We start from the raw sequence: 15845 nt of genomic DNA, 5'->3' as shown, positions 1-15845 counted from the left end.
GATAGCAGGCATGAGGGATAAAACATCTGTCACAGCAGAAAATAATTCATCCACTTAATCCTTAAACCCTGACAGCCAGGCATCTTCCAGAAGACCCAACAAAATGGTGATGAAGTGGCTCCATCATGGATGGAAATAATTCATCAACATATCTTCCTAATCCGGCCACCTGGACATCTTCAGTGCTGTGGGAGGTAGTGAGGCACAGACATTGAGGCCAAAGGGTAATGATATTAATGAGAATAGGAATTAGGATAGCCAATATCAAAGATGAAGCAGCTCTGTCATAGTTAGTTCCATAATTCTATGAAGATAAATGATCTCTATCAGCCAGAGGTTTTAAGTTAGGTGGATAACAGCTGAAGCTACAAAGAGGTAACGGCGCTGTCGGGGTGAAGACACGGTTCTGTGGGACTATCACTATACAGCACTTCAGGTATTTATGACTTGCATTGTGATTTAAGCTCTATTTATTCACATGTCCTTAAGGCCTCTTTCACACTTCCGTTTTGTTGGTCAGTTGCAATCCGTGAAAAATGCAAAAGATGGATCCGTTTCCGTTGTGACACCAATGTATGCCACCGGACCGTTGTTTTGACGGATCCGCTGAAGTCGGAAATTTAAAGGAACAGCAGCCAAGAGAGAGAGAGCGAGAGAGAGAGAAAGTTTTTCTGCCGTCAGAACGGAATTTGGGGTTAAATTTCTGGCACGGAAATTCTTCTGGCCATGCTCAGTGTAAAAAAGCGGATCCGTGCACACAAAAAACGTTTCATTGTCCGACCACTCAAGTCAGCGGGCGCCAAAATTTTGGCAGATCCGTCAAAAAACAGACTCAACGGATTACCATCCGTCAAAATCCGCCGCTAATGCAAATCAATGGGAAAAAAACGGATCGGCCAAAAAAAATGGCGGATGCGTTTTTTTTTGCAAAACGGCGGATTTTGACTGATGGAAACAAACGGAAATGTGAAACAGGCCTTAATCTGTACATATGTCAGCAATTAATTTAGTGCTCTGTCCATGTTCATGGAGCACTATTTAAATTTATTTATGCACTATTGCACTTTACTTCTGTGATCACTTCCTAGTGAACCTTGCAATGAATTATACTCAAGCCGCTGCAATAATTATTATAACATTCTTTGGACATGCTACAGGCACACATTTATAATACAGTTTTGCAACTTTGTTTTATTGCTCAAGCCTGTTTTTCATGCAATTTTGCACTCAAATGTAGCACTGGCTATATATATTTTTGTGTTCTTTTCAAAAAGAACAATTTTCAGATTTTTTTTCATAAATACCCTGTAGTCATAACATCTGGGTACTTACCTTATGTCCCTTGATCCATGTTCTTGGATGTGTGGTTCTTATTTATTGATGTGATTTTATTTGTGTAACAAAAATTTGCATATTCAAATAAACTTTTTTCGATAATTTTTGCTTTATATCATTCTTTTTTCTCCATTCAATTTTTTGGAGTTTGTGTGGTATAGTAATGTACTTGGATGTTTGCTGCTAACATAAATTAGACTGTGTTAACATAAAGAGGTAACAGTGTTAGATAGATCGAGCAACCTGGGGTAATAATGAGGATAGCCAGCATTGGGAAAGAAGCGGCTCTGTCAAAGTAGGCGATAATCCATGACCAAATCCTCATAACCTTGACAGCTAGACATATTCAGTGGGAGGGGCATCAACCTGGGTGAGCAAAAGGTGCCTCTGTTAAGCCCCCGTTACACACTGCGATATCGCTAGCAATATCGCTGTAAAGTCACCAATTTTGTGACGTTGCAGCGATATTGCTAGCGATATCGCTGCATGTGATACTTACCTCCGACCGGCTCCCCAAGTGGTTATCGCTGATCGCGCGAGAAGGTCCTGGATCATTCCTCGTCGGCCACTTCCTGCGGCGCTTCCTGTGGCGCCGACGAGCGACGCGTGGAGCCGGGCGGGAGGACGCAGGATCGCCGCGTCTGACAGGTAAGTAGCGATCCCCGACCCCTGCGATGTCGCTGGTGAGATCTGCCTATGTGGCAGCTCACTAGCGACCACCTAGCGATGCACCAGCGATCCTGACCGCGCCATATCGCTGGTCGGGATCGCTGGTGCATCGCTAAGTGTAACGGTACCTTTACTGAGAGTGGAGAGCCTGGAGTGGGGATGAGGATAGCCATTATCGTAGATGAAGAGGCTCTGTTACAGCAGAAGATAATCCAACTATATATTCCAGTAACTTGGTAGCCAAACATTTTCAGTGAGTAGGGGGCACCCATGGGAAGACCAAAAGGTATCAATGTTAGTGAGAGCAGAGAGGCTCTGGTATGGGGAGGATAGCCGGTATCAGGGATGAAGCTGTTCTGTCATGGCTTGAGATGATCCATTATCATATTCTCATAACCTGACATCCAGACATAATCATTGGGAGGGACATTGACAGGGGTGACCAATGGTTATGGTATTATTGAGAGCGAGGAGCCTGGGTTAGGAATGAGGATGACCATTATCGGCAAGGAAGCAACTCTGTAAGAGCAGAAGATAATCCATCAATATATTCCAGTAACCTGATAACCAAACATTTTCAGTGAGTAGGTGGCACCAATGGGCAGACCAAAAGATACAGATGTTACTTAGATCAGAGAAACTCAGGTGAGGGTGAGGATAGACGGTATCGGGGATGACGATGTTTTGTCACGGCTGGAGATAATCCATCATTATATTTCCATAACCTAATAGACATTTTCTGCAGGTAGGTGGTACCTATGGGAAGACTGAAAGGTACCAATTTTAGTGAAAGTAGGGATGAGGGTAGCCGGTAATGGGGAAGCTCAACTGTAACTAGCCAATGGAAAAGTTTCCGTAACTTATTGGTGGCTTTCTTGGTTACAGATGAGAGTCCTGGGGAGGGTTATAATTAGAATTGCAATTTCCAAGAGGATATTATGGAGGAGACCTAAAGATGTATTACACAGGAAGACATTTACCCTCCCCTTGGGGGTGAATAATGGACCTAAAACAAGCTGGAAATCACTTATAGTAAAATGTGAAAAAAAAAATTTGGGTTGCGGGAACTTTCATGTTCAAGTGATTTTTGGTATTAGAGACCAATCGAAAACCCAATTCTATAGCAAGTTCTTACCCCTATTTGCTGGCCTCTAATCTGTCACACAAAAAGCTACGGCCATAGGTACGCCCTTGTATTTGGAGCTCGAAAAAAACAAAGGAGTATTGCGTAATGTCAGCAGAGATAGCTTGTAGATAGACTCATAGTAGGTACAGTATATCTCTAGCGTGAGAGACGTTTCTGGAAAGACGCCAATTCCACATGCCACAATGAAAAGGAACAGAGTGACTCCATTCAGATAACATGTTTACAGGTTGTTAAAGCCATTGCCAGGCGGTCAAACGCTTTGTATTCTGCTGCAGGACAAGCGTCGCATTTAGCACAACAATAACAGAGAATATTCACAATGGTATATAGAGTGGAAAAAGAACTGACTAAATGAAAGCCTCGAGTACTCGATGACTACATATGGTGGGGGGGTGGAAGTTGTCTAGTTTATATTGGCTTGGTTTACTATAGACATAACCAGTTCATGAAAAACAGGCAGAACTAATGGATCTCACAAGAAATATAAATAAACAATGTCTTCCCTGAAGTTCATGACATTGATTTTTAAATATAAAGATTGGGGAAAAATGTCTAAATATTCTTGTTTTCATCTCGTCTTAGTAAGTCCTGGAGAACCCATGAAGACATGGTGATGAAAAATCCAACGTGTCATCCATGAAAATCACCGATAGAATTTGTACGAGAAAGAATGATGTTTGAGTCAGCCCTTAGGAATCATTGGAATAAAGCCACCCCTATGATTTTTGGAAAATTTTGTAAGGGAAATAGGACATTCTCGGTACTACTGATGGGCCAAAGCAGTTCACTAAACCAAGGCCCACCAACAGATCATGTTTTCAGGATTTCCTTTGTATTGCACAAGTGAAGCAATTATCTCCTGAGCAATACTAAGGAAATCCTGAAAACATAATCTGTTGGTGGGCCTTGAGGACTGGAGTTGGGGAACCCTGCACTAAACCATGAGCAGCCAAGCTGTATTTCATTTCAGAACTCTGCTAGGAACTTTTGGGGAAAGGGCACTACTTAGTGGGTGCAATTGGATTTGAAAACTGGGTTGAGAAAAAAAGCCAGATGTCAATTCTTGGATGAATTCATCTTGAAAAGCATGTTAATCTTGACACTGAAGTCAAAAGGTTGCAAAGAATGGAGTGGTGAAAAAAAATGCATAAGAGCTGAAAAAAGTGGGAAGAACACTTTGCAATAGATGTTGTGTCAAAAAGTGTTTGCCCCCCCTTCATGTTTTCCTATTTTTTTGCATTTTTTGCATTAGTAGTTGTTGCTTGTAAGGGTGGTCCAACCAGTTATTAGGTTTAGGGGCAATCAGCTTTTCACACAGGGTCCTGTTGGTTTGGATTTCTTTTTTCCTTAATAATAAAGACCTGAATTTAAAAACTGCATTTTGTGATTACTTGTGTTATCTTTGTCTAATATTTACATTTGTTTGGTGATCTCAAACATTTAATTGTGACAGACATGCAAAAGAATACGAAATCAGGAAAGGGGCAAACAGTTTTTCACACCACTGTATTTCCAATGTGATTCACCTCAAATAAAACTTCACATGTACGAGGGGCGATCCAAAGTAATGATAATCGGTTATTTCTATTGCACACAGAAATTAAAATAATATGTTTTCTTCTCTCTTAGGTACCCACTAGTCCAGGAAAAAAAAATCACTTAAATAGGCCACGATTCCCGGGAGCTACATTCATTTGAATATGATTTGCCAAGGAGTGAACATCAAAATGGAAAAAAACGAGCTCAGGGCTGTCATCAAATACCTCTGCTTGAAAAAAATGTCTACCAAAGACATACACAGCGACTTGGTGGAAACATTGGGGGACTCTTCTCCTCCATATTCCACGGTTGCAAGCTGGGCCAAGGAATTTAAGCTGGGAAGAACATCGACGGAAGATGAACATCGCGAAGGACGCCCATCCACGTCCCTCAATGAAGAAAACGTGAAAAAAGTTGAAGTTGTGTTGGCAGATCGAAGAGTGACTATCAGGCATGTAGCTGAGGTCACAGGGATCTCATATGGCAGTATTCAAAGAATCCTTGCAAAAGAATTGCATATGAGAAAGGTCTCCGCGCGTTGGGTGCCAAAAATGTTAACCGACGAGCAAAAGAAGAAACAAGTTGACATTTCAATAGCAAATCTCGAAAAGTTCCAAGCAGACAAGGAGAATTTTTTGTCACGTTTTTTGACCATGGAGGAGACCTGGATCCACCACTTTGATCCCGAAACTAAACAACAATCGATGACATGGAAACGAGCCGACGAACCGACGCCGAAGAAATTCAAAGTGTCAAGCTCAGCAGGGAAGGTTATGGCGTCCGTTTTTTGGGACGCTGAAGGAATTATTATGGTGGACTATTTGGAGAAGGGAGCCACTATTACGGGCTCCTACTACGCAGAACAAATAAAATTGCGGGAGGCTATCAAGGAGAAAAGGTGCGGGCTGGAGTGCTGTTTCACCAAGATAACGCACCGGCTCACAAAGCTGCAGTTGCCATGGCTACCATTCAAGAAGCGGGCTTTGAACTGCTGGAAATGATGGAGCGGGTGCTGGAAATGACGGAGTGGCAGCAAATGATGGAGGGGGCTGCAAATGACGGAGGAGGTGCTGGAAATGATGGAGGGGGGCTGCAAATGATGGAGCGGGTGCTGGAAATGATGGAGGGGCCTGCAAATGATGGAGGTGGCTGCAAATGATGCAGGGGGCTGCAACTGATGGAGGGGGTGCTGAAAATGATGGAGCAGGCCTGCAAATGATGGAGGGGGTGCTGGAAATGATGGAGAGGGCTGCAAACAATGAAGGGGCTGCAAATGATGGAGGGGGTGCTGAAAATGATAAAGTGGGGCTGGAAATGATAAAGGGGCTGCAAATGATGGAGGAGGTGCTGCAAATGATGGAGGGGGCTGCAAATGATGGAGGGGGTGCTGAAAATGATGGAGGGGTGCTGGAAATGATGCAGGGGGCTGCAAATGATGGAGGGGGTGCTGGAAATGATGGAGGGGGGCTGAAAATGATGGAGGAGGCTGCAAATGATGCAGGGGGCTGCAAATAATGGAGGGGGTGCTGGAAATGATGGAGGGGGTGCTGGAAATGATGCAGGGGGCTGCAAATGATGGAAGGGGTGCTGAAAATGATGGAGGGGGTGCTGGAAATGATGGAGGGGGCTGCAAATAATGGAGGGGGCTGAAAATGATGGAGGAAGTGCTGGAAATGATGGAGGGGTGCTGGAAATGATGGAGGGGGTGCTGGAAATGATGGAGGGGGTGCTGGAAATGATGCAGGGGGCTGCAAATGATGGAGGGGGTGCTGAAAATGATGGAGGGGGTGCTGGAAATGATGGAGGGGGCTGCAAATAATGGAGGGGGCTGAAAATGATGGAGGAAGTGCTGGAAATGATGGAGGGGTGCTGGAAATGATGGAGGGGGGCTGGAAATGATGGAAGGGGGGCTGCAAATGATGGAGGGGGTGCTGGAAATAATGGAGGGGGCTGCAAATGATGGAGGAGGCTGCAAATGATGCAGGGGGCTGCAAATGATGGAGGGGGTGCTGGAAATCATGGAGCAGGCCTGCAAATGATGGAGGGGGTGCTGGAAATGATGGAGCGGGTGCTGGAAATGATGGAGGGGGCTGTAAATGATGGAGGAGGTGCTGGAAATGATGGAGCGGGTGCTGGAAATGATGGAGGGGCCTGCGAATGATGCAGGGGCTGCAAATGGTGGATGGGGTCCTGGAAATAATGGAGGGGGCTGCAAATGATGGAGGGGGTGCTGGAAATGATAAAGTGGGGCTGCAAATGATAGAGGGGGCTGCAAATGATAGAGGGGGCTGCCAGTGATGGAGGGGGCTGCAAATGATGGAGCGGGCCTGCAAATGATGGGAGGTGATGCAAATGATGGAGGGGGCTGCAAATGTTGGAGGGGGTGCTGGAAATGATGGAGGGGGCTGCAAATAATGGAGGGGGCTGCCAATAATGTAGGGGGGTGCTGCAAATGATGGAGGGGGGCTGCAAATGATGACAGCAGGGCTGCCAATGATGAAGGGGAGCTACAAATGATGGAGGGGGTGCTTAAAATGATGAAAGGGGGATGCAAATGATGGAGGGGGTGCTGCAATTTGCAAATTATGGAATGGGGCCTGCAAATGTTGGAAGGGGCTGCATATGATGATGTGAGGGAGGGGATAGGGGACTGCACATGAACAAAAGGGGACTGCACATGAAATGGGGGGAAAATGGGCACTGCAAATGATGAAGTAAGGGGGACTGCAAATGATGAAGAGGGGGGGAAGGGGGACAGCGAATGATGAAGTGAGGGGGACTGCAAATGATGAAATGAGGGACGGGGACAGCAATTGAATTTAAGGTGGAGGATGGGGAGAACAAATGAGGACCTGGGGGGAGCAAATAATGAATTTTCAGGGTGATGGGAGTAAATGATGTTTTGAATGTGGGGTAGAGCAGTTGATAATGAATAGAGGGTGGGAGAGAAAGACATGACAATGAATTGGGGCGGAAGGGGCATATAAATATGAATTGGGGGAGCGGGAGGCACATATTGGGGGACATTGAGGATGCAGTGACTGGTAATGAATTGGAGTACAGGGGCTAATTAATGTATATATTTATTAGGTGGGAAATTGCTATTTATTGTTGGTGGGGGCGCAGTGGTGAATTATAATTTATATTTGGAATGGTGGATTATTATATATTAATGGTGGGTGCACGTCTGTATTTAGATGTGTAGTGTAGAAGAAAGGGGAAAAATGGGATATGTGTTCTGGAAGCCGTGCTCAAGGTAACTTTGTGTTATTTTATGCAGAGTCGAGTCCTGGCTGAAAGAAATTATGGCGGTCTGCCCTGCATAAAAAAGAAAAGCAAAGATAAAGGAACTTCAGCTGGAGACGTCACTGGTGAGTCAGTGTGCTACCTGTACACTGACACTATACACTATAACCTGTTCACTGTGCACTATATACAGAGCTCCTGTGAATAATGTCACTGGTGATCACTGTATTACCTGGACACTGACACTATATACAGAGTTTCTGTGTATAATGTCACTGGTGAGCTCTGTATTACCTGTACACTGACACTATACACTATAACATGTTCACTGTGCACTATATACAGAGCTTCGGTGTATAATGTCACAGGTAATCACTGTATTACCTGGACACTGACACTGCATACAGAGCTCCTGTGTATAATGTCACTGGTGAGCTCTGTATTACCTGTACACTGACACTATACAACCTGTTCACTGTGCACTATATACAGAGCTTCGGTGTATAATGTCACTGGTGATCACTGTATTACCTGGACACTGACACTGTATACAGAGCTCCTGTGTATAATGTCACTGATGAGCTCTGTATTACCTGTACACTATATGCAAAGCTCCTGTGTATAATGGCATTAGTGTTGTGTATTTTTTTATTAATGATCTGTATTGTAGTCTTCGGTCACTATATGGTGGTAGTATGTGATCTGGTTATGGTGTGGCGGTATTTCTCCCTGTATGTGGTATTATTTGGCACTATGTGGTAATATGTGGTCTGGTCATGGTATGGAGGTATTTGTTCCTTATATATGGTATTATTCGGTCACTATGTGGTGGTAATATATGGTCTGGTCATGGTGTGACAGTTTTTGTCCCTTGTATGTGGTATTAATGGTCATTCTAAAAAATATATGCGACTCATTCCCTTAAATAAAAATAAACCTAAAAAGAGTATTGGATATTTTAGGAAATGTTTAATAACTAAGAGTAGAATATGGCCCGGCCAAAAGAGTCTACCTTGTTGTGGTGGTCACTTAAAAATTCTTTTGGCCAAAACAAAAGCTGCTGGTTATGTATGTGATCTGGTGTTTGCTGGGAACTGTTAATAGATTGGTGAGGACGTGATAAAGATGAGTTTTTCCAAGAGCGGGCGGTGGGACTGTGGCGGGCTTGAGATGTGGAGGCAGAACTGGGGTGGAGCCTGGGTGGAGTCTCAAGGGATCCCGAAAATTTTGCCAGTATGGGGCCCCGAAATTCTTAGTGGCAGCCCTGACTGTAATCATGTGTGTGTTCTGCAGGACTGGTATCTACCAATATAGGGTTCCTGTAAGGTGGGACTAGTGCTCTTTTTAGTAGCTTGTTTTTTTTATTTATTTAGTAACAGCTTAATGTGTTTCGGTCATTATGTAGTAGGTGTATGGTGGTGTCATTGGTCTGATTAGAGTGTTTTTGTTATGTAGAGGTAATGGTCATATTAGATTATGTATTCGCGGTGTGGTGGTGGGCATTGTGCAGACGTATTGTTTTGGCCTTTTATAGTAGTAATATTGATCATATTGGTCTTCGCATTGTGTTTTTGGGTAGCAACAGTGGTATACTGTAATTATATATACATGCTATTTTAAATGGCTAAAGGTTAGTCTTATGGGGAGACATGCTTTTTGGGGCTTGGGCCCTTGAGCTTTAAGGACCCTGGCAATGCCCCTGCCATATTGTGTGTTTAAATGTCCGTGTTTCTGGAGTTGTATGTTTGTAAGTAAGCTCAGTTATGGCACCATATCTAAGCAGTAACCTTGGTTCTGATACTGTATTGATGTAGTAATCTAGATTCTTGTACATTATGTATGCCATAAGCTTGGTTCTGTTTCTGTATCTTGTAGTAGACATAGTAAGCTCTGTTCTGCTTCCATATCTCTCTAGTAAGCTCGGTTCTGCTCCCATATCTCTGGAGTAAGCTCTGTTCTGCTCCCATATCTCTGGAGTAAGCTCTGTTCTGCTCCCATATCTCTGGAGTAAGCTCTGTTCTGCTCCCATATCTCTGGAGTAAGCTCTGTTCTGCTCCCATATCTCTGGAGTAAGCTCAAGGGAGCAGAATTATCTCCGTTATAAACTCAGTTCTGCTCCCATATCTCTGTAGTAAGCTCAATTCTGCTCCCTTATCTCTGTAGTAAGCTCAGTTCTACTCCTTTATTTCTGTAGTAAGCTTGGTTCTGCTTCCATAGCTCTGTTCAGTTCCCATATCTCTGGAGTAAGCTCAGTTCTGCTTCCATATCTCTGTAGTCAGCTTGCTTCTGTTACAGTATCTGTGTAGGCAGCAAACTTTGATCTGCTCCCATATATATGCAGCTAGCTCAGTTCCCATATCTATGTACCAGCCTGTTATCTCTGCTGCTTTAAATGCAGCGACCAGAGATAAGCAGGGCAAAAGCACCGCAACTGGAGGGCCACTGGCTTGTGATTGGCCCCCAGGCTGAAAAGAGCAAGCTAGCCCCTGTAACCATGTCTTGGTTATTCCCACTATGTCATAGTTACCTATATATATTTCTGCTTCTAGTTCTTCCATCTTGTTTGTCAAGCTTCTGGAGTTTGCAAGTATGCAGTTTAGAGGATTTTGTTTTGTTCCAGTCTCAAACTTTCTTACCTCCTTTCTGAGCTCAAATCATCTCATTATATTGCCGATTGGTGCTAGTTACAGCTAAACAAATCTGTTAAAGCTAAATTGTATTAAGTCTTCATCAACAATCTGATCTCTTCAGTAATTTGGTGATTACCGGTTCCCCTGAGCCAAATTTTTAGAAGGGACAGTATCCCTCCGTTTGGGCAAGTTGATTGAAGCTAAGCGAACAAAAGCAACAAAAAAGGAACAACAAAAACTGCTATCACTCTATGTGGAGTATACACTCCAAATACATCAGATAAACCCAGAAGAACAGATCACCTGGATCTTCTAAATCCAGTGGGTCCTCCTAACCAGTGATAAATTGTGGTCTACAGGCAAGTGCAGACCCATCCATTCCCCTCACACATTCTTTGTTTTGCCATGGCATTTGTGCAATCTACAACTCCTGCATTGCCAGGCATCCTACTAAAAAGATGTTGGACCAATTGTTTCTGAAGACTCATTGAAATCGCATTTAAGTCACACCCATAAAGCTAATCCCTACAACTTTCCACCAGATGAGGTGGCATAAACCTTAGTTCATGTTTTATTTGGCCTTAAGTTCAACTAGGACTATTCCATCCAGGGGTTAAATGTCAAATTTTCATACACAAGAAACACCTGGTTTATTATATCAAAACTTTTTTAATTTTGAAAAAAGAAAAAACCCAAAATTTGGGCCACAATACAAAATAGAATAAAACTCTTAAGAAATATACAAAAAGAAAAATAACCTGCAGTCAATATATACTAAGTCTCCTTGGTGCAAGCATACAGTCAAGAAATAGTATACAAGAAGTCATAGTACAGTACAAATACTATTTAAGTGCTTTCTCATAAGAATATGTAAATACTTGAAAGCAGACTGAACAAAAAAAAAAAAAAAAAAAAAAAAAAAAAAAAAAGATAGGTTGAGATTTTTTTTTTTTTTTTAAATTAACCAGGGAAACAAGGCAAGCATTGGTGGTAGTTCTCACAATCATTTACTTTGACACTGCTTGCCATGAATCTTGGTAACCCATCCAAAACCAAAGTGCATAAAAAAAAAAAAAAAAAAAAAAGTATGGCTTTGAATTACACTGCAGCATTTTTATAAAGCCCTTTATGTATATACCCCCACTGCACTGCTAGGGGGAATCAACAGAATCCCTTTATTGCCAGAAAGAAAAAAAGTTTTCAGAAGTGTCACAGTTTGTGGTTACAAAAAGGCAAAGTAGAAAATAAGCAGCAGTCCATTTTTGCTACCATAAGACAAAACTGGTTGCATTGACGAGACCTGGAAGACCTTCTTAAAGCAACAGAATATGTCATAAGTGTAGTGGTTGAGTCTATCAGCCCGAAAGAATAAGAACTTACACAGTTCAAAGATAAGTGCTTAAACAGAAACGTAAAAAAAATAAAGTGTAACACTGCTTTAACTATAATACGAACACCTTCTCAAGGCGATAAACATAATGCTTGTTACATAATCATGCAGCACAATCTTCTAGATTTCACTAAGAGCGGTATACAAGTTGTGCTCAGGATTTCAAGTGAGCGCCATGATACACCGGGAGCAGAACACATCACAAAAGAGAAATCTCTACATTCGACAGACCAAAAATTCTTTGTCTACGTGACCTCTTTGGAGGAGAGCATTACTTGCCCTCAGTTGGAATGACAAAATGTGGAAAAAAAAAAAAAGGCACTGAAAGACATTACATGGCAGATTTACATATTTTGTGCCCACTTCAATTGAAATACTTTGACTCAATATAAATATACAAAAACAAGTTGATCATGAAACCAGTCAATATGAAAGATGCTTGTTTGGAATTAAATCAGAATTTAAAACACTTCAGTGAATGAACAGTTTTTGGAGTGTCCTCTCCATCTGCCATATATCCACACCAGCCCAGTCAGCAAGTGAGGCAGACCACAGCCCTATCCTTAAGACTTTGCATTGTGATGGCACACCTGAAAAGAAACACTGGACAGTCTTTGGGTGGCAAGTCAGTCAGCAATTTGACTTTGCACTCTTTTGAGCTTCTTGAAACCAAAAAGGATAAGGCCATAGGACTTCGACAGCGAAACTGCTTGTAGCAGTGGTTTATAATAAAGTTCGGAGAAACCAGTGAGTAACCAGTCAAGTGCTTCTCTGTTTAATGCGGACAGGTGTTTTTATTGGCATCAACCTGCAAGGTAGCAAAAAGAATGGTTAAGATTATGCACCTCAATATCTAGGTTTGAAAAAAAAAAAAAAAAAAAAATATATATATAATAAATATTTTATATACACACGATGGATTTTAGATATGGATTCCTACCTCTGTGTAGGTTGGAGGTGGCATAAACTTGAACTCCGGTGCATACATGAAGATGGGACTGTCACAGACACTGTCAAACTCATCAATCAAAGGAGCTGTTGGGCTTTCTATCCTGTGGTCTTCAGGGATGATGTCCAAATAACATGGTGGTGCTATAGAAGGAGAAAAGGATTAGCTGATGTTCAACTTAAGATCAAATACTAAAGCTAGAAAGAAAGGTGGTTGTAACTTAAAATATATAAGCATGTACCTTCTGGAGTTCCAGGGATGTTCAATTCTACCCAACTCATTTCAGAGCTTGCCTGACTGGCCATGCTGGAACTGCGGCTGTTAAGACCAGATGAGCTGCTGCCGATGACGAGAGGCAAGTCAAGAATGACCTTCTTTGCTCCAGGAACACTTACGTAGACCTGTAAGAATGAGCAACATTATATTAAGTTTATGACTTTTAGTAAGGAAGTTGTTTTGAGGTACAAGGTAACAAAAAAAAAAAAAAAAGTTGAGGAACTACATACCAGTAAAGAGTACTCCACTCGCAGGATGTTACACCCTAGGATGGATGGCTTTATCTTTGGTACACGGATGCTTTTTCCTCTCCAAGAGTCTGTCATTCCAGAGATTATGTGATTTCCTCTCACGCTGCAGAGCTTCTGGGTGAAGACTTTGGTTAGCCCATTGGCCAAATAGGTGTGCTTGGCGATAATGGCAGCTTTGGGGACAACAATACGAGAGCAGGTGTTCTCAAAGTCAGCAGAGATGCAGATTTCCTCGCCTAGAACAAATATAGAAAAACATTACAACCAAGAAATTGAGGATAAGCTGTCCTACAATGGTGGAGTAATAAAAAAAAAAAAAAACAAATCTGCAAGAGGCAGCTCACCTTCACAAAATCCTTTGCGGTTTATACTGGCACTCATGGATATGTGTCCGTCAGGAATGAACAAGCAGGTCATCTTCTTGTGCTTTTTGCCAGAAATCGGAGACTGTAAGAAGTGGAAGTTGTTAGTTTAGGTTCACTGGCCAGTAGATGGTCTAGTCATATTGACCCCTTGACTTTTGCTGTTAATTTTTAACCAAAATTACTGAAGAATTTTAGCATTTAACCAGACACCTTGGGCTTCCAGTGGTAATTAGGTACCACGATTACAAGAAGAGTTTGCCTTTGATTATGCACAGCAGTGAATCCCAACCTGTGGCTCTCCAGCTGTTAGAGCATGCTGGGACTTTTAGTTTGGGGGGGTGGGAGGGGGAACAGTAGTGCCGTATGTTAGGGATTAATGTTGTAAACCAATCATAACTTGGAATATGGAGACTTGACTAGAGCAGTGCTAGGTCCATGCAGGACTCCTGTGGGGTTACTCATTTTATGGGACATCTGATGCTGCAGTAAACAGAGCCAAAAGGAAATTAAAAAAAAACAAAAAAAAAAACTTACCAATAAATCTGGAGTGTTAACGTCCACAAAGTCAGTCACTTCAAATTTCTTTTGCACTTCCTGAGCAGGGTGTGATGGACGTTCGAGGAATGCCTTCACCCAATACTTTACAGATCCATACTTCCCTTTGAAGGTGGTGCCCAAGGGTCTAGAAAAAAAAAAAAAAAAAAAAGCTTGATTAGCTCACCTGCATCATCTTCAACCTATTGGACCTACATATTATCCTGCTGCATAGGATAACTTACCCCTGAGGAAGTTCAAATCCAAACTTGTACTCGTATTGATTGCCAGGTCTTAAAATTACGGACCCATCAGAATCTGCAGAGAAAGGGAGGGAAAAAAAAAATGCATTTGTAAGAATTATAGTATCATTTAGCGCATGATATTATCTGATGAATCTGGATAAACAGCTGGAACTTCATAGAATAAAAACTCTGCCAACACAGCACTCATGTTCTGCCAACAGCCCCTGGAGGACCCATCTCATCACTGCATCAAGTTTCATATACAGTATGGGCTAATGCTACAACCATGGGATCTCAAGCCAAGGCTTGCTGCTCTACAGGGTACGCTGCCACCGATGAATTACGAGAGTGGCTGCGGAGTCATTAATAGACAAAGCCTAGCCCTCGTGTATAGGCAGTCATACAATTGCAAAATCGTATCATCCTCCACCGCCTTTTTTTCCCCCAAAAAAGCCTCTTAATACAAGATGTGAATGATGGTGGTGGTGATGGTCTATGCATTAATATGAACCAGAGTTACTATTGTCAACCATGCAATCACATGTAGCTGATGCAGGTCCATGCTAGTAGTTGTAGTTCAACCATGGGACAAAACAAAGACTAAAAAATAAATAAGTGAAAAAGCCCAAGTTATCAGTATAATAACCCCCCACCCCAGATCTCTTGTATGCTCTCACCAGTGGGCTGATCCTCCATGTGTAGGGTGTCCTCACATCTCAGGTACTCCATCTCCTGCTTGCAGTGTTGCGATCCAGACGACCAAAGGACCTTGGCCACTCCACAGGCTAGAAACTTGACGGCGGTCACCCTGGTGACCTCACAAACTTCCACCAACACCTTGCCCGTCACCTTATCCCCTCCGCAGTAGACTTTCTCAGGGTCGGTGAAGACCACTTCGAAGCATTTGATTTTCTTGAAGACCACCATGATGACTATTAATCAATCAGGTATGTGGCAAGAATCTAAAAAAATGGTTTGTTTTCGTTGCTGTTAAGCTTGGTATTGCGGTTATTGTCTATTGGCCACTAAGGCACAAGCCCAGTAAGCTCCTCATTCGCAGCAGCAAAGCACTTGTAAACAAGCATCCGGAAGCTCCCGTTTATATATCCGCCCCTCTCCAAGCTCCGCCCTGCCCACCATGTGCATCCAGGAGTACGAGTCGTGCTCACCTCGTGTACAGCGCGCTAATTGGACGGCCCAGTGTTGTTCCCCGAGCCCTCAACCAATGGGAAGCTGCGGAGCGCCGCGTGGACAGAGCGTGCCGGCTGC

The 15845-nt window shown here is 42.8% G+C and overlaps 1 protein-coding gene across 1 annotated transcript; it reads right to left on the bottom strand.

The window, feature by feature from the left end:
• Positions 1 to 11215: 11215 nt before the first annotated feature.
• Positions 11216 to 15645, bottom strand: TXNIP (thioredoxin interacting protein). Its single transcript, XM_073567038.1, has 8 exons — positions 15254 to 15645; positions 14577 to 14649; positions 14332 to 14479; positions 13777 to 13879; positions 13412 to 13668; positions 13147 to 13306; positions 12897 to 13048; positions 11216 to 12764 (listed from the first exon to the last, which is right to left on the bottom strand). Exons 1-8 carry the CDS (start codon positions 15501 to 15503, stop codon positions 12732 to 12734), a joined length of 1176 nt encoding a protein of 391 aa, XP_073423139.1. The 5' UTR covers positions 15504 to 15645; the 3' UTR covers positions 11216 to 12731.
• Between the last annotated feature and the right edge of the window lie 200 nt (positions 15646 to 15845).

This window comes from Dendrobates tinctorius, unplaced genomic scaffold (genome assembly GCF_039654945.1).
Source record: "Dendrobates tinctorius isolate UK_male_01 unplaced genomic scaffold, ASM3965494v1 ptg000019l, whole genome shotgun sequence".
Lineage (NCBI taxonomy): Eukaryota > Metazoa > Chordata > Amphibia > Anura > Dendrobatidae > Dendrobates > Dendrobates tinctorius.
This window is presented reverse-complemented; position numbering and strand designations above follow the sequence as displayed.

Coding starts and splice junctions, on each gene's coding strand:
- TXNIP (XM_073567038.1), bottom strand. CDS start 15,503: ATGGTGGTCTTCAAGAAAATCAAATGCTTCGAAGTGGTCTTCACCGAC. Junction 13,049..13,146: donor CATCCCTGGAACTCCAGAAG/GTACATGCTTAT, acceptor CTCCTTCTATAG/CACCACCATGTTATTTGGAC. Junction 12,765..12,896: donor CACCTCCAACCTACACAGAG/GTAGGAATCCAT, acceptor GCTACCTTGCAG/GTTGATGCCAATAAAAACAC.